This window comes from Bos mutus, chromosome 3, assembly GCF_027580195.1.
Source record: "Bos mutus isolate GX-2022 chromosome 3, NWIPB_WYAK_1.1, whole genome shotgun sequence".
Taxonomy (NCBI): domain Eukaryota; kingdom Metazoa; phylum Chordata; class Mammalia; order Artiodactyla; family Bovidae; genus Bos; species Bos mutus.
The window spans coordinates 109,624,177-109,650,731 of NC_091619.1; the positions used below are offsets into that span (position 1 = coordinate 109,624,177).

The 26,555-nt window shown below is 48.1% G+C and overlaps 1 protein-coding gene across 1 annotated transcript in view; it reads left to right on the top strand.

The window, feature by feature from the left end:
• The window catches only part of LOC138985581 (CUB and sushi domain-containing protein 2-like), a 335,213-nt gene that overhangs the window by 221,389 nt on the left and 87,269 nt on the right, over positions 1-26,555 (top strand). The window contains exon 5 of the mRNA XM_070362513.1: positions 12,777-12,971. Coding sequence (XP_070218614.1) covers positions 12,777-12,971 — 195 coding nt within the window. The remainder of the gene's footprint in view (positions 1-12,776; positions 12,972-26,555) is intronic.

Sequence of the window (26,555 nt, forward strand, 5' to 3'; positions counted from 1 at the left end):
ATAGGGTACCGCTGATGCTGCGTGTGTTGCTCTGTCTAGACAAGGTGGAGCATCCTGGTGCTGGAGTGTGATGGGGCAGGGCGGGCTGAAGAGGGAACAACGGGGTTCCGGCAGCATCACAGGGGACCTTGTGCCAGCCTAAAGCTGTTCATCAGAGAGGCTAAGGCATGCCATAGTCTCCTGAAACAAGAGAGGTACAAGTGGGTACAGAATAAGACTCAGAGCTTCTCTTAGAGAGTGATTAGGGGAAGGAGGAAAGCCACACAGCTCACTCCTCCCTTGTAATCCTGCTGTACCTAAACCTCCACAGGTCCCACCCTGGGGGTCTCTGAACTTGCCCCTGAAACCCCTCTTCTGGTTCAATATCGAGTTCCTTAAAGCCAGGCTCTCCCTCTCCTGTCCTCATCCCCTTTTCTCCAGAGAAACCCCCAGTTCCTTAGGAAGCTGAAGTCATTGATGGAGAGAAGACTCACCTCTGGGGCAGAGTTGATAAAACTGGCACATTACAACCCAGGATGCCCAGTTAAATTTGAATTTCAAATAGCTTCTAATATAAGTATATCCCACATGTTGCATGGGATATACTTATACTTTAAAAAAAAAAAAGATTTGTGTGTTTCTCTGAAATTCAAATTTAACTGGGTGTCCTGGATTTTAACTGGCAGCTCTATTCTGGGGCCTAGGATGTAACCTTTTTGGTGTTGCTTCTAAAGAATCTCAGGTGAAACAGGAGGCCATGGGGCCCCATGGTTATGAAGCGTCAGGGAGAATTCCCACTGACAGCCCCTCTGCACCCCCTGCTGGTGGGATGAGGGATGTCTGTGAAGCCCCAGGTAGTGATGGTGGTGGGGTGGGGCCGCTGAGGGGTCTGACTGGGTGCAGGTCAGGCATGTTCTAGGCCTGGCAAGGAAAATAACTGTGCAGGTGTCCAGAGCACTGCCTCCATGCTGGAGACGCAGTGAAACAAACACGGGTCTTGAAGATCAAGGTCGCAGCCTGATTAGGACACAGGTGCTGAGGACAAGGACTTCCCAGGTGGTGCTGGTGGTGGAGAACCTGCCTGCCAGTGCCGGTAGACATAAGAGACATGGGTTCGATCCCTGGGTTGGGAAGATCCCCTGGAGGAGGGCGTGGCAACTCAGTCCAGTATGCTTGCCTGGAGAATACCGTGGATAGAGAAGCATGACCAGCTACAGTTCATAGGATCACAAAGAGTCAGACACGACTGAAGTGATTTAGTACACACACACACACACACACACACACACACGCTGAGGTCAAAGGGCTCAAGTGTCAACCCCCCGCCCTGATGCCAACCAGCCGCGTGACACTGAGTCAGAATAGCCCCATTGTTCCTCATTCCCCTGTCCCCCCAAAGGGAACAGTCAGAGCCCCTCGCAACAGGTAAGATGACATAGAAGAGCCAGGTAAAGTACTGAGCAGAGTGCCCAGCTCATATTAAACACCCAAAAGGTGACTTATTATTATTGCAACTAGCTGCGTGACCCTTCAGCTCTCTAAACTGAGCTCTTTAGGGTAAAATCAGGTTCATAATACCAATCTAAAGAGTAGCTCTGAGCACTAACATAAATTCTATTTTAATGGGAAAGAGCGGTGACTGAACACACACACACAAGCCTTATCCCATAGCCAACACAATGCCCGCTTTGCCCAGTGCCACACTGATGGAGAAAGGAAATGTGATTTTGGTCTCAGTCCTCAGGTGCAAACTGCCTATTCTGTCTTCTCTCTGCCCTCCTCCTGCCAGTCACCTCTGACAAGGTCTCTCACCTACAGCCCGCTCCCCTCACAGCCCCTTCCCATCCTGGACTCCCAGCAAAACTGAGCTTTTCTTAGTTTTCCTTCTCAGTTGTGGGAGATGAGAGGAGGTTCCTGCGACTGTAACTGAATAAACACGAGTTCACGGGTACCCGACTGTGGCCCGTGGGCTGGGGGCCTGTTGTATAAGTAAAGCTGGGCTGGCTTGGGTACTGTCTACGGCTGCTTTTGTAGCACAGTGAAAAAAGCTGAATCACTGGGTCAGAGACCATTAGGCAAGGCCAGAAGTATTTACTCCTTGGTTCATTGCAGAAAAAGTGCCAACCCTTTGCTTTGCTTTGCTTTGTTGCTCCCTATGTATAATGCACATTTTATATGCACAGAGTATACATTACATATATATATATTCAATACATTCCATTAGGGTACTCCCTTCCTGCCAGGCATTAAATCAAACACTAGATAAATAAAGAATGCATCATTCCTGCCCCTCGGGGAAGTCCAGAGATGAAAATAGACACCTAAACAAACAATTACAGGCAGGCTTAGCTCCCGTTTGGAAGCCAGGGTGTTGTAAATTAATGAATGATTGAATTGTAATGTCGTACGACAAGTGCAGGAATTGAAGTGCAAGTAAAACCCCAACTTAATTCTGCAAGTGGGTCCAAAAAATCCAATCATGTAAAATGTGGGCCGGTGAGATTGCAAAATTAACCAAATGACCAAAACGAGCCTATGTAGTTAATGGGCTGGGAGTTCCAGGATTCTGGGAGCTGGTTGCCAATGACATTAAACCTGAATTTACATTCTATCAGGATGTCTTTTCCTGGGGTTTCCAAGTTTAGACAAGACCCTAGGGTATCAATGAGGGCTTCACAGAGGAAGTGGAGGGGGGCAAGATTAGAGGAGCAGAAGGTAAGGTAGAAAATGTCAGCAGGGGTCAGATTATAGAAGGAGGGGGCTGCCTGAGCCTAAGATTTGATTTATTCTGACAGCAATAGGAGGGTTCTCGTGGTTTTCTTTTCTCTTTCCTTTTATTAATTTTGATATTTTCAAATTATTATTTATTCGTACATTCATCACGCAAAAGACTAGAGGACCTGCATTTGCCTGTGTCTCTTGGTGGTAGGAAACCCACCTTGGGCACACGTGTTCCGAAAGGGAGAACAGGGCAGGGCCATGGTGAAGTTGCCATTCTAGAAAGCTTACTGCAGCATCAGTGCAGACAATGCATTGGAGGGGGAATGGCTAGCAGCAGGGTGATCAGAGTTGGGTGCAGAAGTCCAGGGGAGAGATGATGAGGATCCTCAAATGAGAAGGAGGGAGAGGGCAAGTGTGATTTATGGAGGACAGCGATGTCCCAGGGAGAAGCCAGGCTTGCTGCTCCCAGAAGTCAAAGCTCAGTAACAAGAAAGGCGCTGGAAATTGAACAGTTCACAGCTCAGAGAGATAACCCAACCGGGCTAATGGAATAACCTACATGAATAGGCTACCGCGAGTGGTTCTCACTTTCAGCTCTGCTCTCCAGTCACCCAGAGGAGCTTGGGCTCTTCCTCTGAAATTCCAATTCAATAGGTATGGGGACAGGCCTAGGCGTGGGATTTTTATAAAATTTCCCACGTGCTCCTGATGCCGAAGGTTGCAAAATTGCAAACATGAGCCAAGAGAAAGGCTCACAGTGGAGAGTTTATGCCAGATGCTGGGCAGGAAGAGACTTGGGAGGACAGGCCCTGTGGACTCGTGAGTGGCATACCCGGTCTGAGGTCCTGGCACCCCTGCCTTCGTTTGATTGACAGGTAGCAGGAAATGTACAGGACCAGGCTCCCTGGTGGTTCAGACAGTAAAGGATCCACCTGCAATGCAGGAGACCCAATGTCGATCCCTGGACCGGAGGCTCCCCTGGAGAAGAGAATGGCCACCCACTCCACTATTCTTGCTTGGAGAATTCCATGGACAGCGGAGCCTGCATCCTTGGGGTCGCAAAAGAGTCGGACATGAATGAGTGACTAACACTGAACTAGGGTTTGACTTGCCTGGTTTTCACCCCAAGTCATTCCCATGAGGAGAATGAGTGTGAGTCTCCTATGAGGACGTTTCAAGGCACACCAGGTACCATGAGCTCTATGTGGAATGATCAGTGCAAGCACGGCCTAGCACAGGTCAAAGCACATGGGCTCAGCAGCCAGGCATTGCTGTGGACACCCAGCTGCACCCCCAGTGTGCTATGGGGTCTCGGGTAATGTGCTCCCGCCTCTCTGGCCATCATACTCATCTCAACAAGGGATAATAGCCCTTCTCGCAGTGGTTTATTGGGAGGATTCAATAAGAGCATTAAGTCACTCAATAAACTTTGATCAAGGTATCATTATACATCAGGTGCTGTTCAAGGAACTAGGATACAAAAGGGAATAAAAGAGATTAAAAAGATGCCTGTCTTCATGGAGCTTATATTGTAGCAGAGTGAGGCAAACAATAAACAATGCATCAGCTGCATACTGGATCAGATGCAGATGGGAGGAGAGGAAGTGCAGACAGGTATGGATCATTCTCTGGGATGGACATATATAGAGAGCACTTGACAGTGAGCATGCCACATAGTAAGTGTGCAGTTGTGTTAATAAGCCAAACAGCTGAAAGCAAGGGGGTTGTAAAGGTTAACTAAGATATAATGTGAGATGAGGAAGTGCCTAGCCTAGCATAGGCACTCAAAAGGTAATGGGTCTTATTCTTTCCTCCCCTGACCATGCCCACTGCCCCTCAAGTCTCTCTGTCACACACACACACACACACACACACACACCACCATCTTCCCTGTCCATACCCACTACCCTTCAAATCAAACACAGGCACACACACCCAACACCATCTCCCCTGTCCATGCTGAGGGCTGGGAAAGAAGCAATCCTTCCTGCATCTTTTCCCCCAGCCATCCTGTCAGTTTGTATCAACCGTATGGCCATGGAGATCAAACAAGTTACTTGATGGAAGATAAGGAATCAAACATATGGAGGGTGCTTGTCCAGAGAGCATAAACGACTCTTCATTATAATATGGCAACTAAAGTCTCAAATTAAAAATAAAAGAAGGCATGATGTAGCTTTTGCTGCACTCCAACCACAAAGGAGATTCATTGTCATACAATCACTGAGAATATCATGTTGATTGGCAAGAGCCTGGCTTTGTAGAAGGGACAAAATTCCCCACAGCTAATCTACAATGGAATTGTTCAATGTCAGGCACAGCTTTAATAATACTGTTCTCGGCTGCCTTGGATGTAAATATCCCACTCTTCATTTTGTAAGCAATCAAAGGGAAGTTTTATAGACAGGAGAGCATGAACAGTTATAATATCTGTGCCCAAAAAAAACACACAGACAAAATCCAAAAATCAAAGAACACTGTGCCTTAGAAAGTCTGGCTTTGTGGCTTATCTCCAATCTCTGTCTGTCCAGCAAGTTGTGCGTCAGACACATTACAAAAGACCACACTTTAAATGTTGCCCTTGACATTATTAAAAAGTACAAGAAAGGCAAATCAGACTAGAGAAGAAAAGACAGACAATTAAATCTGGACAGTCAGGTAATCACCCTTCATTTTGTCTCAGGGTCTAGAATAATGAAGGGAGGAAGGGAACTCTTGGTCATTAAGCACCCACTGTGTACTGGGCACTGTCTCTGTATTCCAAAATGAAGGGTGTTGAATGACGGAGCAAGAAAGACCTAGATTCACAGCCTAGCTCTGCCAGTTTCCAGCTCTGTGGCATTAAGGGAAGTTGCTTAAGCTCTCTGTGTCTCAGTTTCTTTTTGTTTTATTTTTTCATCTGTAAAATAAGGATAATAAGTATCGCACATGATTGTTTTGAGGATTAAGTAAAATAAATTTGTAGCCTTGGGCCCAACACATGCCAGGAACTCAGTTCAGTCAGTTCAGTCACTCAGTCGTGTCCAGCTCTTTGTGACCCCATGAATCACAGCACGCCAGGCCTCCCTGTCCATTACCAACTCCGGAGTTCACCCAAACTCACATCCATCAAGTCGGTGATGCCATCCAGCCATCTCATCCTCTGTTGTCCCCTTTTCCTCATGCCCCCAATCCCTCCCAGCATCAGAGTCTTTTCCAATGAGTCAGCTCTTCGCATGAGGTGGCCAAAGTACTGAAGCTTCAGCTTCAGCATCATTCCTTCCAAAGAACACCCAGGGCTGATCTCCTTCAGAATGGACTGGTTGGATCTCTTTGCAGTCCAAGGGACTCTCAAGACTTCAACACCACAGTTCAAAAGCATCAGTTCTTCAGTGCTCAGCTTTCTTCACAGTCCAACTCTCGCGTCCATACATGACCACTGGAAAAACCATAGCCTTGACTAGACGGAACTCAATGGTGGGTATTATAAACCTAGCTTTATTTCATCTGTACATCAGCCCTGTTATGAGTTGAATTGTGTCCCCCCAAAAGAGATTAGGGGCTTCCCTGATAGCTCAGTTGGTAAGGAATCCGACTGCAACGCAGGAGACCCTGGTTCAATTCCTGGTTCGGGAAGATTCCCTGGAAAAGGAATAGGCTACCCACTTCAGTATTCTTGGGCTTCCCTTGTGGCTCAGCTGGTAAAGAATCCACCTGCAATGCAGGAGACCTGGGTTCAATCCCTGGGTCGGGAAGATCCCCTGGAGAGGGGAAAGGCTACCCACTCCAGTATTCTGGCTGGAGAATTCCATGGACTGTGTAGTCCATGGGGTCACAAAGAGTCAGACACAACTGAGTGACTTTCACACTCACTTCAAAGGGATGCTGAAGACCTAACCCCAGGACCTGTGTATATGACCCTCTTTGGAGATAGGGCCTTTGCAGATGATGGAGTTGAGATGAGGCCATTGGAGTGTGTCCTAATCCAGTATGGTTGATGTCCTTTTAACAAGGTGAAATTTGGACCCAGGGAAACAAAGGGAAAATGCCCAGTGAAGGTGAAGGGTTGGATGGAAGCATGGACAAGTCAAGGAACAGTAAAGTTTTCTAGATAATGACCAGAAGCTAAGAGGAGTCCCCTACAAGTTTTAGAGGGATCATGACCCTGCCGACACCTTGATTTTGGACTTCTAGCCTCTGCAGCTGTGAGACAGTAAGTATCTGTTGTTTTAAGCCACCCAGTTTGTGACACTTTGTTGCAGCAGCCCTGGGAAGCTAATACAACCCACCCCTTCACTCTAGAGGAAGAAAAATAAAGTATCCTCATTTTCAGATGAATAACTGAATGATGAAGCCAGAGAGGTATAGTTTATGGCTCAAGATCACTCCGCTAGAGGTGGATGAGCTGAGATTTGAATCCAGGCCTCTCTGAGGCCAACATCTGCCCACTCTCCATGCCCTGTGCGGCCTCTCAGGAGCAAAGCTCAAGTTAAAAAAGGAGGTAGGGCTGAAAATGAGCTCCCCACTCATCACACCCAAGTCCCAGTGGAGGTGCCAGGTCAGAGTGGTCTGATTATGAACAGCTCATTAAGTAAAGAGCAGTGAGCATTTGAGAGTGACTTTTTAAAAAGAATCGGATTTTATTTATAGTGATGTTCCAGTCATTAATTTCAAAGGAAGAAAACCCAAAGCAGAAGTAGGTTCATTAAAAATTTGACATTAGTAATTTAATTAAACTGGATTTTTGCGTCTCGTTGCGGAAAATGAAACGTTAGTTCTACACCAGTTCTTAGCCCATTTCCCCAGGTTGGCTCCCTCCCCTCATCTTAGCTTGCTTTCTTCTCCAAATGTTTACCTGACCCACCCCTTGCAACTCCAACACTCACACTCACATCACAGTCTCTGCCTCTGCTGTAGCCAGCAGCTTGGGACTGTGGGAAATGCCAAGGAAGCCGGCAGCAAGGGATTATGGGAAATGCCAAAGGAAGCCGGCAGCAAGGGATTATGGGAAATGCCAAGGAAGCCAGCAGCATGGGATCATGGGAAATGCTAAGGTATCCAGCAGCCCAAAGACTACATTCTTAGCTAGGCTAATAGGGTGATGAGGTCAGTCCTTTTGTCTGGGTCATCTCACTTGTCAGAGGTAGAAAATAGGCAGGGAAGAGCTCTTTAGCCCTTAAGATAGTTCTCACAGAAACATAAGCCATTTAAGGTCAGAGACCCTTTTGTCCAGTTAACTGCTCTATTACCAGCATAGAGTGCAGCAGGCCCACAATACATTTTCATTGCCTGAAGGAGTTAATGCCTCAGTGAGGAATTCTTCCAAACAACTAATTAATGAACACTCAAATATATCCCTACAAGTGCCAGACACTGTGTTAGGCTCGCAGGGACTGCATGGCCCAACAGCACAATGGAAGGACAACATCTGCCATTCTTGAGCACCTACTCTGTGCTGGGCACTGTGCCAGCCATGCATCGGTTATGATCAGTAACCTGGTAAACCCCTAGATATTACTGTCCTTTTTCAGTTGAGGAAAGTAAGGCTCAGTGAGGTCACATGACTCAAGGCCAGGGAATAAGACACTGACAGCCCCTTGCTTCAGGCCAGATTAAGCTAGTACCAAAGTCTGCCCTTTCCTTCCACAAGAAGGGAGGAGAGGAGAAGGCAGAGGGAAAGCCTCCTTTCTGAGGGCTCTGAGATCAGTGTGGATGGCTGAGATGGTCCTGAAAAATAGTAATACGGGCTGGAAGAGCATACATCAAGGACCAGGGAAGCTTTCTAGAATCCAGGCTGGTTATCTCCATTTCTTTATTTCTCATCATTGCCACCCTTCCCCTCTTACTGCAGGCTCCCTGAACTCTTAGGTTGTCTCTGGCCTCAAGGTCTTTCCACATGGTATTTCCTCTGCCTGGAACACTCTTAGACCTAGCTAATTATTACTAACCTCGCAAGGTTCAGCATAGACATCTCTTCCAGGAAGCTGGCCCTGACTAACCCCTGACTAGGTTTGGTCCCCTGCCTGGTTCCTATTTAACTATAAAGGACTTCAGTTTAGTTCAGTTCAGTCGCTGAGTCATGTCCGACTCTTTGCCACCCCACGAATTGCAGCACGCCATCCTTGTCCATCACCAGCTCCTGGAGTTCACCCAAACTCGTGTGCATCGAGTTGGTGATGCCATCCAGCCATCCTCTGTCGCCCCCTTCTCCTCCTGCCCCCAATCCCTCCCAGCATCAGGGTCTTTTCCAATGAATCAACTCTTCGCATGATGTGGCCAAAGTATTGGAGTTTCAGCCTCAGAATCTGTCCTTCCAGTGAACACCCAGGACTGATCTCCTTTAGGATGGACTGGTTGGATCTCCTTGCGGTCCGAGGGACTCTCAAGAGTCTTCTCCAGCACCACAGTTCAAAAGCATCAGTTCTTCGGCACTCAGCTTTCTTCACAGTCCAACTCTCACATCCATATATGACCACTGGAAAAACCATAGCCTTGACTAGACGGACCTTTGTTGGCAAAGTAATGTCTCTGCTTTTGAATATGCTATCCAGGTTGATCATAACTTTCCTTCCAAGGAATAAGCGTCTTTTAATTTCATGGCTGCAGTCACCATCTGCAGAGATTCTGGAGCCCCCCAAAATAAAATCTAATACTGTTTCCACTGTTTCCCCATCTATTTCCCATGAAGTGATGGGACCAGATGCCATGATCTTCGTTTTCTGAATGCTGAGCTTTAAGCCAACTTTTTCACTCTCCACTTTCACTTTCATCAAGAGGCTTTTGAGTTCCTCTTCACTTTCTGCCATAAGGGTGGTGTCATCTGCATATCTGAGGTTATTGATATTTCTCCTGGCAATCTTGATTCCAGTTTGTGCTTCTTCCAGCCCATTTCTCATGATGTACTCTGCATGTAAGTTAAATAATCAGGATGACAATATACAGCCTTGACGTACTCCTTTTCCTATTTGGAACCAGTCTGTTGTGCCATGTCCAGTTCTAACTGTTGCTTCCTGACCTGCATATAGGTTTCTCAAGAGGCAGGTCAGGTGGTCTGGTCTTCCCATCTCTTTCAGAATTTTCCACAGCTTATTGTGATCCACGCAGTCAAAGGCTTTGGCATAGTCAATACAGCAGAAATAGACGTTTTTCTGGAACTCTCTTGCTTTTTCCATGATCCAGAGGATGTTGGCAATTTGATCTCTGGTTCCTCTGCCTTTTCTAAAACCAGCTTGAACATCTGAAAGTTCACGGTTCATGTATTGCTGAAGCCTGGCTTGGAGAATTTTGAGCATTACTTTACTAGTGTGTGAGATGAGTGCAATTGTGCGGTAGTTTGAGCATTCTTTGGCATTGCCTTTCTTTGGGATTGGAATGAAAACTGACCTTTTCCAGTCCTGTGGCCACTGCTGAGATTTCCAAATTTGCTGGCACATTGAGTGCAGCACTTTCACAGCATCATCTTTCAGGATTTGAAATAGCTCTTAGTATACCTTTAAACATATGCATGTCCCACTGGACTGGGAACTCAGATTCTCTTGTGTGGTACTCTCTGTATCCATGCTCTAAGCGCGTTATATACCTCCACTTATTTAATTGTCACAACAACTCCAGAGGAAGGTACTGTTGTGAACTGCCTCTTACAATGGAGGAAACTGAGGCCCAGATAGGTGAAGAGACTTTCTTAGGGTCCCACAGGCAGTAAGCCACCAGGGTGGGATGTGAACCCAAGCACTGAGGCTGTTAGGCCTGTACTTTGCACAGTCTTACTCTATGGCCTCTCAGGGCTGGTGTGCATAAACCATCATCAGATGAAGTAATGGGGAAGTTTTATGGCAAGTTTTCCAGGTGGTGCAGTGCTAAAGAATCCTCCTGCTAATGCAGGAGATGCAGGAAACGTGGGTTAGATCCTTGGGTTGGGAAGATTCCCTGGAGGAGGAAATGGCAACCCACTCCAGTATTCTTGCCTGGAAAATCCCATGGACGGGGGAGCCTGGAGGGCTACAACCCATGGGATTGCAAAGAGTTGGGCATGGCTTAGCAACTGAGCATGCATGCATGCACTTGGATGGCAGTCTGGACGCAGCTGTGACCACTTGTCTTCACCTTGTGGGGAGGTGTGGAGTGGTGAGAGGTGGGACCTTCTGGGCACAGGCAGTTCCAACTTGAGGAAGAAAGGCACAGGGTAGGGGGAGCTGAGTCAGGGTGAACGTGTGACTTAGGCACAGAGGTGATGCACGCACCCTTTCTCCCTCCTGATTGGCGGTCATGATGCTCTAGCAGCCTCAGCAAGACTGTTTCCTCTGCACAATGAACAAACGCTGGCAGCTGGCCGTTACTGCTCTGGCTCAGGTGTCACTGTATGTGGTATTCTCTGGCTCCCCATTTTCCCCTTGAAACGGGTCAGTCCAATCAGAACTCAGGTTCTTGTCTCCCTACCTCACTGCCTCTTTCCAGCACTAATTACCCCTTCAACTTCCCTAATCCCACTGGGCCAAACTCCTCTTCTGGCTGCCAGGGCAGATACGCATGGAAGAAAGGACATCAGGTTTAATGAGCACCTACTCCGTGCCACCGTCTGTGTCCCTTCCACGGTGTTTAGTGGGAAGGACTGTAGAGTCTGAGATCAGAGCAATAAAACCCAAGAGATTAAAATGATTTCCCTGGGACATCTCAAAAGATGGGATAGACTTGTTACTGAACCAGGATCGTTTTGCCCAATGCACAGCAAGCCACAGTGCTGAGATGCCAAGGTTTGCAGCAAAGAGAGGGTTTATTCACAAAGCATCCAAGCAAGGAGATGGGAGAACAAGTCTCGAATCTGCCTTCCCAAAGGGAAGTTCATTTCAGTTCGGTTCAGTCGCTCAGTCATGTCCGACTCTTTGCAGCCCCATAGACTGCAGTACACCAGGCTTCTCTGTCCATCACCAACTCCCAGAGTTTACTCAAACTCGTGTCCATTGAGTCAGTGATACCATCAAACCATGTCATCCTCTGTCATCCCCTTCTTCTCCTGCCTTCCATCTTTCCCAGCATCAGGGTCTTTTCCAATGAGTCAGCTCTTCACATAAGGTGGCCGAAGTATTGGAGTTTCAGCCTCAGCATCAGTCCTTCCAATAAATATTCAGGACTGATTTCCTTTAAGATGGACTGGTTGGATCTCCTTGCTGTCCAAGGGACTCTCAAGAGTCTTCTCCAACACTGCAGTTCAAAAGCATCAATTCTTCTATGCTCAGCTTTCTTTATAGTCCATCGCTCACATCCATACATGACTACTGGAAAAACCATAGCCTTGACTAGACAGACCTTTGTTGACAAAGTAATGTCTCTGCTTTTTAATATGCTGTCTAGCTTGGTCATAACTTTTCTTCCAAGGAGTAAGTGTCTTTTAATTCAAAGGCAAAGGCCTCAGGATATTTGTGGGATAGAGACTAAAGAAGCAAGGTGGTCTGAGGCTTGGGGAGCATGGGGAAAGGTGATTGGCTAAAGGTGCAGTGATCATCCTTCTGCACACGTGTAACTAAGCTACAGGCCTCTGCATGTTTTGAGGGCACTTAGCACCCTCTGAGGGTAGAGTTTTTCAGCCCTCTGACATCAAATGGTCACCGAGTGTTCACTCACACATGCCCAGTGAGAAAGTGGGTGGTGTTATTTAGTCTTAATCAGCTCAACCAGACACAAATTCCTGGAAAACAATTCAGGCAAGCATTTGTTGTTTGGGTTCTCTGTTCCTTGGAGGAGGACATGAAAACCTTTTATAGCAACAGATAAAATGACACTGAGTGGTGAAGGCAGGATAGAGCTGTAACTGATTGAACTGACCCACAGCTTCAAACATACTTCACACCCAGGGCTGCTCATGAGAAAGGGCAGGAAACCTGGATGTCTGGGAATAAATTGCACTTGGGGCTCCTTTTGAACACATGACCCCTGTGAGTACTCAGGGCCCCGGCAGCCGGGAGGGTGGCAGTCCTGTCCTAGGGAACAGAGGAGGCTTAGGGAGGAGGGTCGGAGGAGGGTCACCACCGGAGGTGGCGCTCGGAGGCAGGGTTCAGGGCTGGAGCCCCGTTCACGGGCTGCATCTCTCTTTCTGCTCACAGTGCTCCCCAGCCACACGTGTGGGAACCCCGGGCGGCTGCCCAACGGCGTCCAGCAGGGCTCTACCTTCAACCTCGGTGACAAGGTCCGCTACAGCTGCAACCCCGGCTTCTTCCTGGAGGGCCACGCTGTGCTCACCTGCCACGCTGGCTCTGAGAACAGTGCCACGTGGGACTTCCCGCTGCCCTCCTGCCGAGGTAGGTGGCCAGGGTGGGTCTAAGGGATGGATGGCCCCTGGGAGGCCTGCTGGACCTTCCAGTGGGAGCCAGTCTCCATCTGCTCCAGCGGAAGGTGGGGTCCCCACTACGGGAAGCATGTGTCTTAGAGCCACCCAGAGTCCTCAGGGGTCCCACGTATTCTGGGGGCTTTTAGGCTTCATCAGACCTCCTAGCCCTCAAGTGTGTACTCTCTCAACCTCCTTCCTCCACGTCAGCAAATTTATTTTTAGCTGGTCTGCCCTCCTCTCATGCCCTCCTGTCTTAGAAGAGACATCGTTTCCCTTCCTGTTACCGGCCTGTCTCCCATGAATGGCTCTCTCCCAGCTGCTTTCCCCCTGACCTCACCCTGGCAGTTCTTCTCTCTTTTCTTTAAATTCAGCCCCTCTCTCTGTTTTATGGTATCCTCCTCTCAGCCTTCAAATATGCTCAGAACCTCTTTACCCCAACACTGCCCCCCAAGAAGCCCCACCTCCCTTCAGCACTACGTTGACCTCAGCCTCCTGGCTGGGATGACCAGCTTGTCCTGGTTTCCCCAGCACATTCCCATTTCTTAGCTCCCAGAATCCTGCATCATGGACAGCCCCCCCCTCAGTTCCAGGCAATCTGAGACAGTTGATCACTCTTTTCTCAGCCTATTTCTCCCTCTCCCCACAATAATCAAGCTTATTTCTAAGATAATTTCTCATGCCTCTTATCTGATGACAAAAATAGCACATGATCATTTTAAGTGATCTTAGCAAATACAGAAAAGACTAAAGAAACAAAATTTGCCTGTTTTCACCATGATTTTCAAATATTCCCTTCCCATATTCTTCCTTTTTTTTTTTTTTTTTAATGGAAGACTAGCTGACTTACAATGTCGTGTTAGGTTTAGGTGTACAACAAAGTGATCCAGGCTTCTCTGACAGCTCAGTTGGTAAAGAATCAGCCTGCAATGCAGGATACCCCGGTTCGATTCCTGGGTCAGGAAGATCCACTGGAGAAGGGGTAGGCTACCCACTCCAGTATTCTGGCCTGGAGAATTCCATGACTGTGTAGTCCATGGGGTCACAAAGAGTAAGACACGACTGAGCGACTGTCATTTTCAAAGTGATTCAGATGTACATATATCTATATATATTCCTTTTCAGATTATTTTTCATTATAGGTTATTACACGGTGTTGAACGTATTAATAGTTCCCTGTGCTATAGAGTAAGACCTAGTTATTTATCTATTTTATAAGTAATAGTATATGCCTATTAATCCTAAACTCCAAATTTATCCTCCCCCACCCCTGGCTTCCCCTTTGGTAACCATAAATCTGTTTGCTTCATCTGTCAGTCTGTTTTGTTTTGTTTTAATGAATTCATTTATATCACTCTTTTTAGATTCTACCTATGTGTGTGTGTGCGGGTGCTCAGTCATGGCCAACTCTTGGCTGGTCTTCCCGTGGATGGAGTGGGCTGGGGTCATGGTTCTCCCCAAGTGCTCACATCACAGCAGTAATTCATGGGTGTGCAGAGCCTTTAGGGGGCACAACTCACCCCAGCTCACTCCTGACTCCTGTTCAGCCTCTCAGATGATGATAATTCTTCCCCTCTTTCTTTTCCATTGGCTTTTCTCCCTATCTTCCCCTTAAATGGCCTCCTCACGGGGAACTTATTGCATCTCTTGGAGTTTTTCATCCACTGTGCTGTGTGTGCTTAGTCGCTCAGTCATGTCTGACTCTTTGTGACCCCATGGACTATAGCCCACCAGGCTCCTCTGTCAATGGGGTTTCCTAAGCAGGAATACTGGAGTGGGTTGCCATTTCCTTCTTCAAAGGATCTTCCTAACCCAGGGATCGAACCTGCATCTCCTGTGTCTCCTGCACTGCAGGTGGATTCTTTACCCACTGAGCCATTGAGGAAGCCCACTAGGGCTGTTGCTTGAAGTGACACTTTGATCTCCAACCCTCCCTCTGTCCTAAGCGTCTGGCCCACAATTATATCAAACTCTCCTGAACCCCTCCCTTCAAATGAAGCATTTCCCAACCTAACACTTCCTATTTTCCTGAACCTACTCTTTTTTTTTTGCACTCCCCAACTCGGTGATGAATGTCACCATTCAAGGTGGCCAAAGCAGACGTGCCAGGGGCATCTAACACTCCTCACCCTTTTTGCTCCCAACATCCTTAGTCCTGACAAATCCTTCTCTGCGCTGACCTTCCCCTCCACACCTCTGCTGCTTTTCAGGGGACCCGCTGCTGATGGTCCAGGCTCTCTCAGCTCTCACCGTCTCACTGCAGAGGATCTCCAGCCCTCCAGCCCTCTCACCGCACACATCCCAATTCATTCTCCACTGCAGGAGTGAACTTCCTAAGACACAGATCTGACAGCATCACTTCATGCTTAGATTTCTGCCAGTGGCTCTTTATCACTGACAGGGTCAAGTTCAGATTCCTTAGCATGGAGCACAAGACCCTTCTGGAAGGAGTCCCAGACCGATCTTTCTAAGTCATTTCTAAGTAGCTTGCAATTAGCCACATCAGAAATGCTCCCTTCCAGAACACACAGTCTAGGGAAGTCAGCCAAGCATGTGAAATCTTACTTTCAGGAGGGCTTCGAGCCTCGGAGATTCCTGAGGGCCCAAGGGGGCTGAGACGAGGCTCTGTTCAAAACTGGGGCGGGGGGAACAAAACACTGTCCCATTCTCGGAGCCCCCAGAGCCCCCCATTCCCTATGCTTTGGGGGTCCATTATTCTATTTCACTACATGGTACATGAAGAGCTAAGAAGCATTCCCAATAATGTCCATGATTTTCTGTAAGTGATTTTCCAAACCAAGTGATTTTCTTAGGAGGCCAAACCAAAAGGAACAGAGAAGGGTGCTTCTCATGTGTGCTGGACGCCGGAAGCCACAGTCTTGCCAGAGTTCATGGATTCAGACTTGGGGAGGATTAAAGCCTTTTGACCTTTCTTCCTCTCTCATAGAACTCTCTGGGGATGGCATCTGTGAGTGGATTAACTTCATCCACTGGGCAGTGGTCCGTAAATACTTGCTGCATGAATGGATGACTGGATGGGTCTAATTCACCATCAGGATTATGTAGGCCTACGAACCCAAAGGAGAAATTACTGGCCTGGGTTAGCCCACCTGCCCAGCAGCTTGGAGTGACATGAGCTCTTTGGGTCCAAAGCTTCACAGAGCATGTTGAAGGGTGGTGTACCTCTGCCTCAAACAGTATATGCCACCCACCTAGCTGAAAGAAAGACTTGGAGACACAGCCCAGACCAAGAGGGAACAGGGACCAACTGGGGCCTGGGGGCAGAGCAGATGTGAGTCTGACCTCTCAGGAGGCCCATCCCAAGGCTACTAGCCATCAAGGCTTGGCCCAGCTGGCAAAGGGAAGGAGGCAAGATTTCCCTTCAATTTGTGTTATTTGGGAGCATCTTTTCAAAGGCAGATGTCCTTGGGAGCCCTAAACCTTGTTGAACCTTTCTGATTCACAAGGAAGACTATGTGGATCTCAACAATGGGCCTCTGACTTGTGAGGTGCATCGGCCCTGGATCAAAAAGGGCTGCATGGGGGAAAGAAAGGGGTTCATATGCCCTGGGGGCTGAGAGGCAGATGGCGGAAAGAAAGCAGCCTGAACAAGAAAGACTTGGTCTCTGAGGTCCGAGTCCAGGCTGCCCCCAAACCCAGGGAGTTGGCATTTGGTCTACAGCAGCCTGGGTGGCTAGTGCCCCACTGTATTCCAAATGTTCTGGATCCAGGGAGAGGAACCTGCAAAATATGAGACAGAAGCAGAATGTCAGGAATAGAGAGCATGGATTCAAACCTACATTCAACTCTAGCCATGCCAGCTCAGAGCTGTGGGTCACTGGCCTGCCGCCAAGCCTAAATCTTAAAGCCAGGACATGAATAGTAGCCTTAAAGGGTGATTGTGTACACATTCATTCACTCAGCATTTAACAACTTTTTTAAAAGACTTTTTTTGACATGGACCTTTTTTTTAAAGTCTTTATTGAATTTGTTATAAAATTGCTTCTGTTTTATGTTTTGATTTTTTAGCCATGAGGCATGTGGAACCTTAGCTTCTCATTCAGACATCGAACCCACACCCCCTGTGTTGGAAGACAAAGTCTTAACCAGTGGACCTCCAAGGAAGTCCCAGGATTAATTTAACTTTTGATTGAGTACCTACTCTGTGCTAGCCAGTCACTGACTCAATCTTTATTTATTAAATTCTTGTTAAGTGCCAGATACTGTTCTAGATGCAGAGAACTGCAGTGATGAAGAAGTCAGACCAAGTTCCATGAGCTCATAGAGTTTCAGTTCAGTTTAGTTCAGTTCAGTCACTCAGTCGTGTCCGACTTTTTGCGACCCCATGAATCGCAGCACGCCAGGCCTCCCTGTCCATCACCAACTCCCAGAGTTCACCCAGACTCACGTCCATCAAGTCAGTGATGCCATCCAGCCATCTCATCCTCTGTCATCCCCTTCTCCTCTGGCCCCCAATCTCTCCCAGCATCAGTCTTTTCCAATGAGTCAACTCTTCGCATGAGGTGGCCACAGTACTGGAGTTTCAGCTTTAGCATCATTGCTTCCAAAGAACACCCAGAGCTGATCTCCTTCAGAATGGACTGGTTGGATCTCCTTGCAGTCCAAGGGACTCTCAAGAGTCTTCTCCAACACCACAGTTCAAAAGCATCAAGTCTTTGGTGCTCAGCCTTCTTCACAGTCCAACTCTCACATCCATACATAACCACTGGAAAAACCATAACCTTGACTAGATAGACCTTTGTTGGCAAAGTAATGTCTCTGCTTTTCAATATGCTATCTAGGTTGGTCATAACTTTCCTTCCAAGGAGTAAGCGTCTTTTAATTTCATGGCTGCAGTCACCATCTGCAGTGATTTTGGAGCCCCCAAAAATAAAGTCTGACACTGTTTCCACTGTTTCTCCATCTATTTTCCATGAAGTGATGGGACTGGATGCCATGATCTTCGTTTTCTGACTGTTGAGCTTTAAGCCAACTTTTTCAGTCTCCTCTTTTACTTTCATCAAGGGGCTTTTTAGTTCCTCTTCACTTTCTGCCATAAGGGTGGTGTCATCTGCATATCTGAGGTTATTGATATTTCTCCCAGCAATCTTGATTCCAGCTTGTGTTTCTTCCAGTCCAGCATTTATCATGATGTACTCTGCATAGAAATTAAATAAGCAGGGTGACAATATACAGCCTTGACGTACTCCTTTTCCTATTTGGAACCAGTCTGTTGTTCCATGTCCAGTTCTAACTGTTGCTTCCTGACCTGCATACAAATTTCTCAAGAGGCAGGTCAGGTGGTCTGGTAGTCCCATCTCTTTCAGAATTTTCCACAGTTTATTGTGATCCACACAGTCAAAGGCTTTGGCATAGTCAGTAAAGCAGAAATACATGTTTTTCTGGAACTCTCTTGCTTTTTCCATGATCCAGCAGATGTTGGCAATTTGATCTCTGGTTCCTCTGCCTTTTCTAAAACCAGCTTGAACATCAGGAAGTTCACGGTTCACATATTGCTGAAGCCTGGCTTGGAGAATTTTGAGCATTACTTTACTAGCATGTGAGATGAGTGCAATTGTGCAGTAGTTTGAGCATTCTTTGGCATTGCCTTTCTTGGGATTGGAATGAAAACTGACCTTTTCCAGTCCTGTGGCCACTGCTGAGATTTCCAAATTTGCTGGCATATTGAGTGCAGCACTTTCACAGCATCATCCTTCAGGATTTGAAATAGCTCAACTGGATTTCCATCACCTCCACTAGCTTTGTTCGTAGTGATGCTTTCTAAGGCCCACTTGACTTCACATTCCAGGATATCTGGCTCTAGGTGAGTGATCACACCATCGTGATTATCTGGGTCATGAAGCTCTTTTTTGTACAGTTCTTCTGTGTATTCTTGCCATCTCTTCTTAATATTTTCTGCTTCTGTTAGGTCCATACCATTTCTGTCCTTTATTGAGTGCATCTTTACATGAAATGTTCCTTTGGTATCTCTGATTTTCTTGAAGAGATCTCTAGTCTTTCCCATTCTGTTGTTTTCCTCTATTTCTTTGCATTGATCGCTGAAGAAGGCTTTCTTATCTCTTCTTGCTATTCTTTGGAACTCTGCATTCAGATGCTTATGTCTTTCCTTTTCTCCTTTGCTTTTCACTTCTCTTCTTTTCACAGTTATTTGTAAGGCCTCCCCAGACAGCCATTTTGCTTTTTGCATTTCTTTTCCATGGGGATGGTCTTGATCCCTGTCTCCTGTACAATGTCACGAACCTCATTCCATAGTTCATCAGGCACTCTATTTATCAGATCTAGGCCCTTAAATCTATTTCTCACTTCCACTGTATAATCATAAGGGATTTGATTTAGGTCATACCTGAATGGTTTAGTGGTTTTCCCTACTTTCTTCAATTTAAGTCTGAATTTGGCAATAAGGAGTTCATGATCTGAGCCACAGTCAGCTCCTGGTCTTATTTTTGCTGACTGTATAGAGCTTCTCCATCTTTGGCTGCAAAGAATATAATCAGTCTGATTTCGGTATTGACCATCTGGTGATGTCCATGTGTAGAATCTTCTCTTGTGTTGTTGGAAGAGGGTGTTTGTTATGACCAGTGCATTTTCTTGGCAAAACTCTATTAGTCTTTGCCCTGCTTCATTCCGTATTCCAAGGCCAAATTTGCCTGTTACTCCAGGCGTTTCTTGACTTCCTACTTTTGCATTCCAGTCCCTTATAATGAAAAGGACATCTTTTTTGGGGTGTTAGTTCTAAAAGTTCTTGTAGGTCTTCATAGAACCATTCAACTTCAGCTTCTTCAGCGTTACTGGTTGGGGCATAGACTTGGATACCCTTTAGCATCTGGGGGGCAGAAACAGACAAAAGTCAAAGAAACAGTTTTCAGATTACCACTGGAACTATGAGGGAGATGAAATAGCCAGTGACAAGGAAGGGAGCTGTCAGGAGAGGACTCTTGGGAGGTGACATTTGAACTGTGTCCTGTAAGACAGGGCTTCCCAGATGGTGCTAGTGGTAAAGAACCTGCCTGCCAGTGCAGGAGATATCAAGAGAAGTGGGTTCAATCCCTCGGTTGGAAAGATCCGCTGGAGGAGGGTGTACCAATCCACTCCAGTATTCTTGCCTGGAGAATCCCATGGACAGAGGAGCCTGGCAGTCTGTAGTCTATATGGTTGCATAGCGTCGGACTTGGCTGAAGTGACTTAGCATGCCTGAATGACAAGAAGGAGCCTATTGTGTGAAGACCTGGGGAAAGGAATTGCAGATGCAAGACCCTCAGGTGGGAGAGAGCTTGACATGTTAGAAGAAGAGAAAACCAGTCCATGGGGCAGTGTAGAGTCAGGGGAGGAGACGAGGGGAGTGGATGGGGCTGTGGACAAGTTTGGGACAAGAAGTTTGGGTTTGATTCAAAGTTCAGGAGGTCGCCAGGGAAGAGCTTTCTGCAGAGGAGTGGCACAATTGAACTGATTTTTAAAAAAATTGGATGATACAAGGGAGAGAGCTTTTAGTTGGCAAGAGGCCAAACTGGGATGCCAGTTAGGAGGCAGCTGCTGTGGTGTGCGGGCTGGAGCTGATGCAGCTCAGTCAAGGGTGGCTGTGGTAGAGATGGAGGGAAGGGGGCAGGCTGGGTCTGTGGTGTAGAGCACAGCCAGCAGCCTTGTGATGAAATGAATGCAGGTGCTGGTGGGGTCAAGGTTGACTCCTAGGCTCTTTCTGGAGTGCTGGCAGGGTGGGGATGCCAGTAACCAAAATGGGGGTGACTGGGGCAGGGAGCAGGAAGTGTGTACCCTAAAGACAGTCAAGAGAGCTCATTTTGTCTAGGTCAAGTTTGAAATGCCTATGATATCTCCAAGTAGAGGGTATCAGTTCTATGGCTAGAGGCAGTTCAGAGCTAGAAAGATCAGGAGACGGATAAGAGCCAACATGGTGATGGAGATAGCGTAGAGGGCCTGGACACTGCATGCTGGGCCCCCTTGTGCTGAGCCAATTATACGACATACAGCAGGCACCAAATGCCACGGCAGGTAGTATGAACATTGAGTGTTTCTGACCATGCGGCCTTGGCAGGGACCGTGGCTCCCTGAGAACATTCCTAACTACAGTGTCCCTCCACTGCCCCTGGGATCGCTGGTCCTACTTCTGTCATCTTTGCCATCACTGGTGCCTCAGACCATAAAGAATCTGCCTGCAGTGCAGGAGACCTGGGTTCTATCCTGGGTAGGGAAGATCCCATGGAGAAGGGGATGGCTACCCACTCCAGTATTCTTGCCTGGAGAAGTCCATGGACAGAGGAGCCTGGAGGGCTACAGTCCATGGTTTTGCTAAGAGTCAGACATGACTGAGCGACTAACACTCTCACTTCACTTATTGCCAACACTACTGTTACTGTAGCAAAACCACTCAGAACGTGGGCCCTGGAGTCCAATCACCTGGATTCCAATCCTGTCTGAGTGACTCTGGGCTAGCTCCTCAACTTCCTGTGCCCCAGCCTTCTCACCTGTGGATGATAAGAAGAGCCGTACTTAACTGGTAAGGCGAAGGGAGGCTCAAGCTGATAAACACTCCGCATGCAGCAGAGGGCCCTGTTCACAGTAATGGCTCAGTGACAGCTAGCTGTCATGATTCTGATAGCCATGGCCACCACTGGCCAGCATGTATCAAGCACAAACTGGGTGCCAGACCCCACGTTATCTAATCCTCACACACACAAAAAAAACCCAGGAGATTAAGATATTACAGTGAGGCAATTGAGGTTGGAGAGGTTGCTGGTGGTCACACAGCTGGAAGGTGATTCCACCCAAGTCTGTGTGCCGACTAGCCATGATCTTGGCCACCCCTGTCTACTGCAGACGAGGACAGGGGCTTATGACTCATGTCAGGAGACTCATGGTGGCATTGCTCCTTCCAGAGCCGCTGCAGCTTGGTCAGAGCCCAAGACCCTGGTCCCTGCTGAGGTACATCCCCTACCCGGGTCTGCCAGGCCAGGGGCTGCCCCGTCTCCTGTGGTTTCCCTTTGACCTTCCTCTTGAACTTGTCCCAGAAGCTCCTTAGGAGAAACCTCAGGGAAGGGCCTAAGGTGGTTCTGCTGGGCATTGATGCTTAAGGGTGGGGGCCAGGGTCTGAGGGACCAGGGTTTCCTATGAAGAAACCTGACCCAAGAACTCACCCAGCTCCACCTGAGCATGGGTGGTGGGGCCCTCCCTGTGGAGATAGCACACAGCCCCTGCCTCAGGCCCCTCAGGAGAAGAGAAGGAGAGCAGGAGGAGGCTTCTCCCACCCGCAAAACCCCCTCGGGGGTCTGGGGCTTCCAGGAGCCTGTGTCAGGACTGGCATCGCAGGGGCCGAGACCCAAGTGGCAGAGAAAGAGGTGGATAACAGCATGGAGTCTGAGCATCCTGGATTCGAATCCTGGACCCAACATTTAGTAGCCATGTGACCATTGGCCAGTTTTTAAAACTCTCTGAGCCACAGTTTTCTCCTCTGTAAAGTGTGGATAACATAACACCTGTCTCTTTGAGCAGTTAGAGAAGAAAATGAGAAAATGCAGATGCAGGGGAGCATCTGCCGTGACATCTGGCCTGTAATGAAAGTGCAGCAAAGAAGCGGCACATCACTGAGTACCGTGTCCCTCTACATCATCCTCTCGGAACGGCACCTCGCGGGTAGTGTCTATGGAAGGAGTCTGGGGGTGGCAGAAACAGCGATGCTCTTGGGCAGTTGGCAGTTTCTTCATTTAGAAAGAGGTGTCCTTGGGGGATGAATTGAGAGGGAAGCATCGACATAGGTCCACTACCGTGTATACAATGGCTAGCTAGAGGGAAGCTGCTGCCCAGCACAGGGAGCTCAACTCGGTGCTCCCTGCTGATCTAGAGGCCGGGGGTGGGGGGGGCAGGGGGGGCAGGCAAGAGGGCAGCTGGTTCACACTTGTACAGCGGAGACTGACTCAACATTGTAAAGCAGTTATACTCCCACTAAATAAAAAGAAGGGGTGTCCTTGATAAAGCCAAGGATAAAGGGGCACCTGATGTGAAGAGCTGACCCATTGGAAGAGGCCCTGATGCTGGCAAAGATTGAAGGCAAAAAGGAGAAGGGGGTGACAGAGGATGAGATGGTTGGATGGCATCACTGACTCAACAGACATGAATTTGAGCAAACTCTAGGAGATGGAGGACACAGGAGCCTGGCGTGCTGCAGTCCATGGGGTCACAAAGAGTTGGACATAACTGAGCCACTGGACAACAACAACAAAAAGGGCAGAATTCTGAGCCTCCAGAAGAGGGAGCTGATGAGGGACACTGAGCTCCGCAGTAGAAGGAAAGGGGTGGGGGGCGCTGCTGGTGACTTTGGGGCTCTCATGCCCTGGCTCTCTCAGCCTTGCACTTGGGTTGTCAGATGGCAGCTTCTCTCCAAGAGGGACCAGTTGAAATTTTCCTTTTCTCAGAAGCTGAGTAGCCCTGAGCAGGGAAGACATGGACAGAACTCCAGTGCTGAAGACCTCACAGCTTCTAGGCATGCAAGATAGTGCTCTGGAGTTGGCTTCAGATGGTGGAGGGTGGGGAGGGGCGTGACACAAGCTTCTCCATCCCTGCCTGAAATTTGTGAGTCACCAGAGAGTTAGCAGACGTCAAAGGGGGCTGAGAGAGAGTTCTGTAAAATTATAGTTAATTGAGGAAATTTCAGTGGAACTTAAAGACGATCATAAATAAACTCATAAACTTGGAAAGGCAACTATCAGCATAACACACCTGCGCCCTAGAATAGACATGACTTAATGGCGATGGAGAATGCCCATCACCAGAGCAGGAGGAGGTGTAAATTAATATTTTAGGAGTGTGGTGTCAGCGGAAGGTTATATTTTACAACCTGAGGTTGTAACCATGAAATATGATGCCTTGTTTAAAGTGTGAGAAAATCTCCAAACAACTTTTACAGCATCTTCAATCAAAACTGGATGTTGCAGGATCAAGAGTGTCAGAGGAGCCTAAGAGGCAGGGAAGATGCCAACAGCAAAGATGCCATCGTCAGAGAAGACTTGTGCCTCTAGCCAGAGGGTCTCAAATTCCCGAGTCTTCAGTTCAGCACAGTCTAGAAGTCATTGACTAAAACTGGGAAATTTGGGGATGAATTTGAGTCAGTAGAAGTAAGGTGGATGAACCTAGAGCCTGTTACACAGAGTGAAGTAAATCAGAAAGAGGAAAATATCGTATATTAATGCATATATATGGAATCTAGAAAATTAGTTTGGAAGGAATGATGCTAAAGCTGAAACTCCAGTACTTTGGCCACCTCATGCGAAGAGTTGACTCATTGGAAAAGACTCTGATGCTGGGAGGGATTGGGGGTGGGAGGAGAAGGGGACGACAGAGAATGAGATGGCTGGATGGAATCACCAACTTGATGGACGTGAGTTTGAGTGAGCTCCGGGAGATGGTGATGGGCAGGAAGGCCTGGCATGCTGCAATTCTTGGGGTCGCAAAGAGCCAGACACGACTGAGCGACTGAACTGAACTGAACCTATTCACAGAGAAGAAATGGAGACACAGATGTAGATGTATTATTTGTCTGCCTTGACTCTTTTCCTTTGTTTCTGCATTTTCTCACTTTTCTAATTAAATTTACTCTTTGGAATTGGAAGAAGACCTAGGAGGCTAAGGAAACAAAAGGAAGGGGATACCAAGGGTCAGGGGGAGGGTAGAGGGGAGGCTCTGTCCCTGAAAAGATCCTGCAGGGTCCTGCTCAGTTTCAGGAGGTGTGATGTAGTGAAGTGAATTGAAGTGAAAGTCGCTCAGTTGTGTCCGACTCTTTGCAACCCCATGGACTGTATAGTCCATGGAATTCTCCAGGCCAGAATACTGGAGTGGGTAGCCTTTCCCTTCTCCAGGGGATCTTCCCAACCCAGGGATTGAACCCAGGTCTCCCACATAGCAGGCGGATTCTTTACCAGCTTCCCCAGTAGAGGAGACCATAGTCTGGGTGCCAGAGAGACTCGGCTGGAATCCCAACTTGGTCACCTGCTGTATGACCTTCTGAAAGTTGCTGAATCTTTCTGAGCTTCAGTTTACTGTTTCATTTATTTGTTCAACACATATTTACTGGGTGCCTCCTATATACTAGGAAGTGTGGTAGATGCTGGGGACAGAACAGACATGGACCCTGCACTCACAGATTTTACTGTCTAGACATTAAATACATTACTCAGTTGATCAATTAATTATGATAAAGTATGTGGTACTCTGAAAATATATGATGGGGAGAGGGGGTATGCTGTTTCTGGAAACATCCTTGAGGAAATGACTCTTAGATTGGGACCTAAAGGCTAAGGAGGGGACAACCAGGCCCAAGGAGGTAGGGAAGAAGGTTCCAGAAAAAGAGAACAGCCTTTTCACAGGTTCTTGGGCAGGGAGATGCTTGGTGCAGCAGAAGAGCTGGGAGGAGGCCAGTCTGGTTATGGGAAGTAGGTGGGGGAGCGGCTGGTAAGGGGAGGCCCTGTGAGGTCCTTGTCAGCCCCTGGAGATTCTGCTTTCTCCTGAATGCCAGTGGCATTGCCGAAGGTTCCTGTGGAGGGGCGCGGTGTCATCAGGTCTGTTCTTACTGGGATCACTAGAGAGTTGGACTGTGAAGAAAGCTGAGCACCGAAGAATTGATGCTTTTGAACTGTGGTGTTGGAGAAGACTCTTGAGAGTCCCTTGGACTGCAAGGAGATCCAATCAGTCATCATAAAGGAAATCAGTCCTGAATATTCATTGGAAGGACTGATGCTGAAGCTGAAACTCCAATACTTTGGCCACCTGGTGTGAGGAGCTGACTCATTTGAAAAGACCCTGATGCTGGGAAAGATTAAAGGCAGGAGGAGAAGGGGACGACAGAGGATGAGATGATTGGATGGCATCACCAACTCAATGGACATGAGTTTAAGTGAACTCCGGGAGTTGGTGATGGACAGGGAGGCCTGGTGTGCTGCAGCCCATGGGGTCGTAAAGAGTCGGACACGACTGAGCGACTGGACTGAACTGAACTGAACTGGCCTCTGTGTGAGGAATGGGTGGGCAAGAGCAGTAGGGATGCTTGGAGACAGGAGGGAGGCTGGAGACCACACACCCCTGGGGCCAGCTCAAGGTCCCTGTGCTCCTGCCCGCTCCCTCACCTTTCCACCTGCGGGTTTCCCCTCTAACATCCACCCAATTGCTCCTTCTCTGCCTCCTTTCATGAGTCTCTGCTTCTGTCTGCTGCCTATGAAGTATTGCTTCTCTTCCCGGCCTTCTCCGCTCCCGTGGAGACTGGCCACTCCCAGCCTCTTGGGCTCCAGGCTCCGGGTCCTCTCCAGGGTGCCCCCAGCCCACGTGCATGGCCACTTTTCAGCCTCTTCTGCACTCACCCTCGGCGTGGGAGTGGGGAAGCGCCCTCCCCCCACCATCCCCATCGCTGCCATCATCAGCGCTGTTGGCCCACTACAGACCCCCGGTCCGCTTTCCCTCCTCCTCACCTTTGCGGTCCACTCCAGGGTGGAGGCCGCATCCTCTTGTTTTTCCCCCAGACTCGTTCTTGAATCTCTTCTGC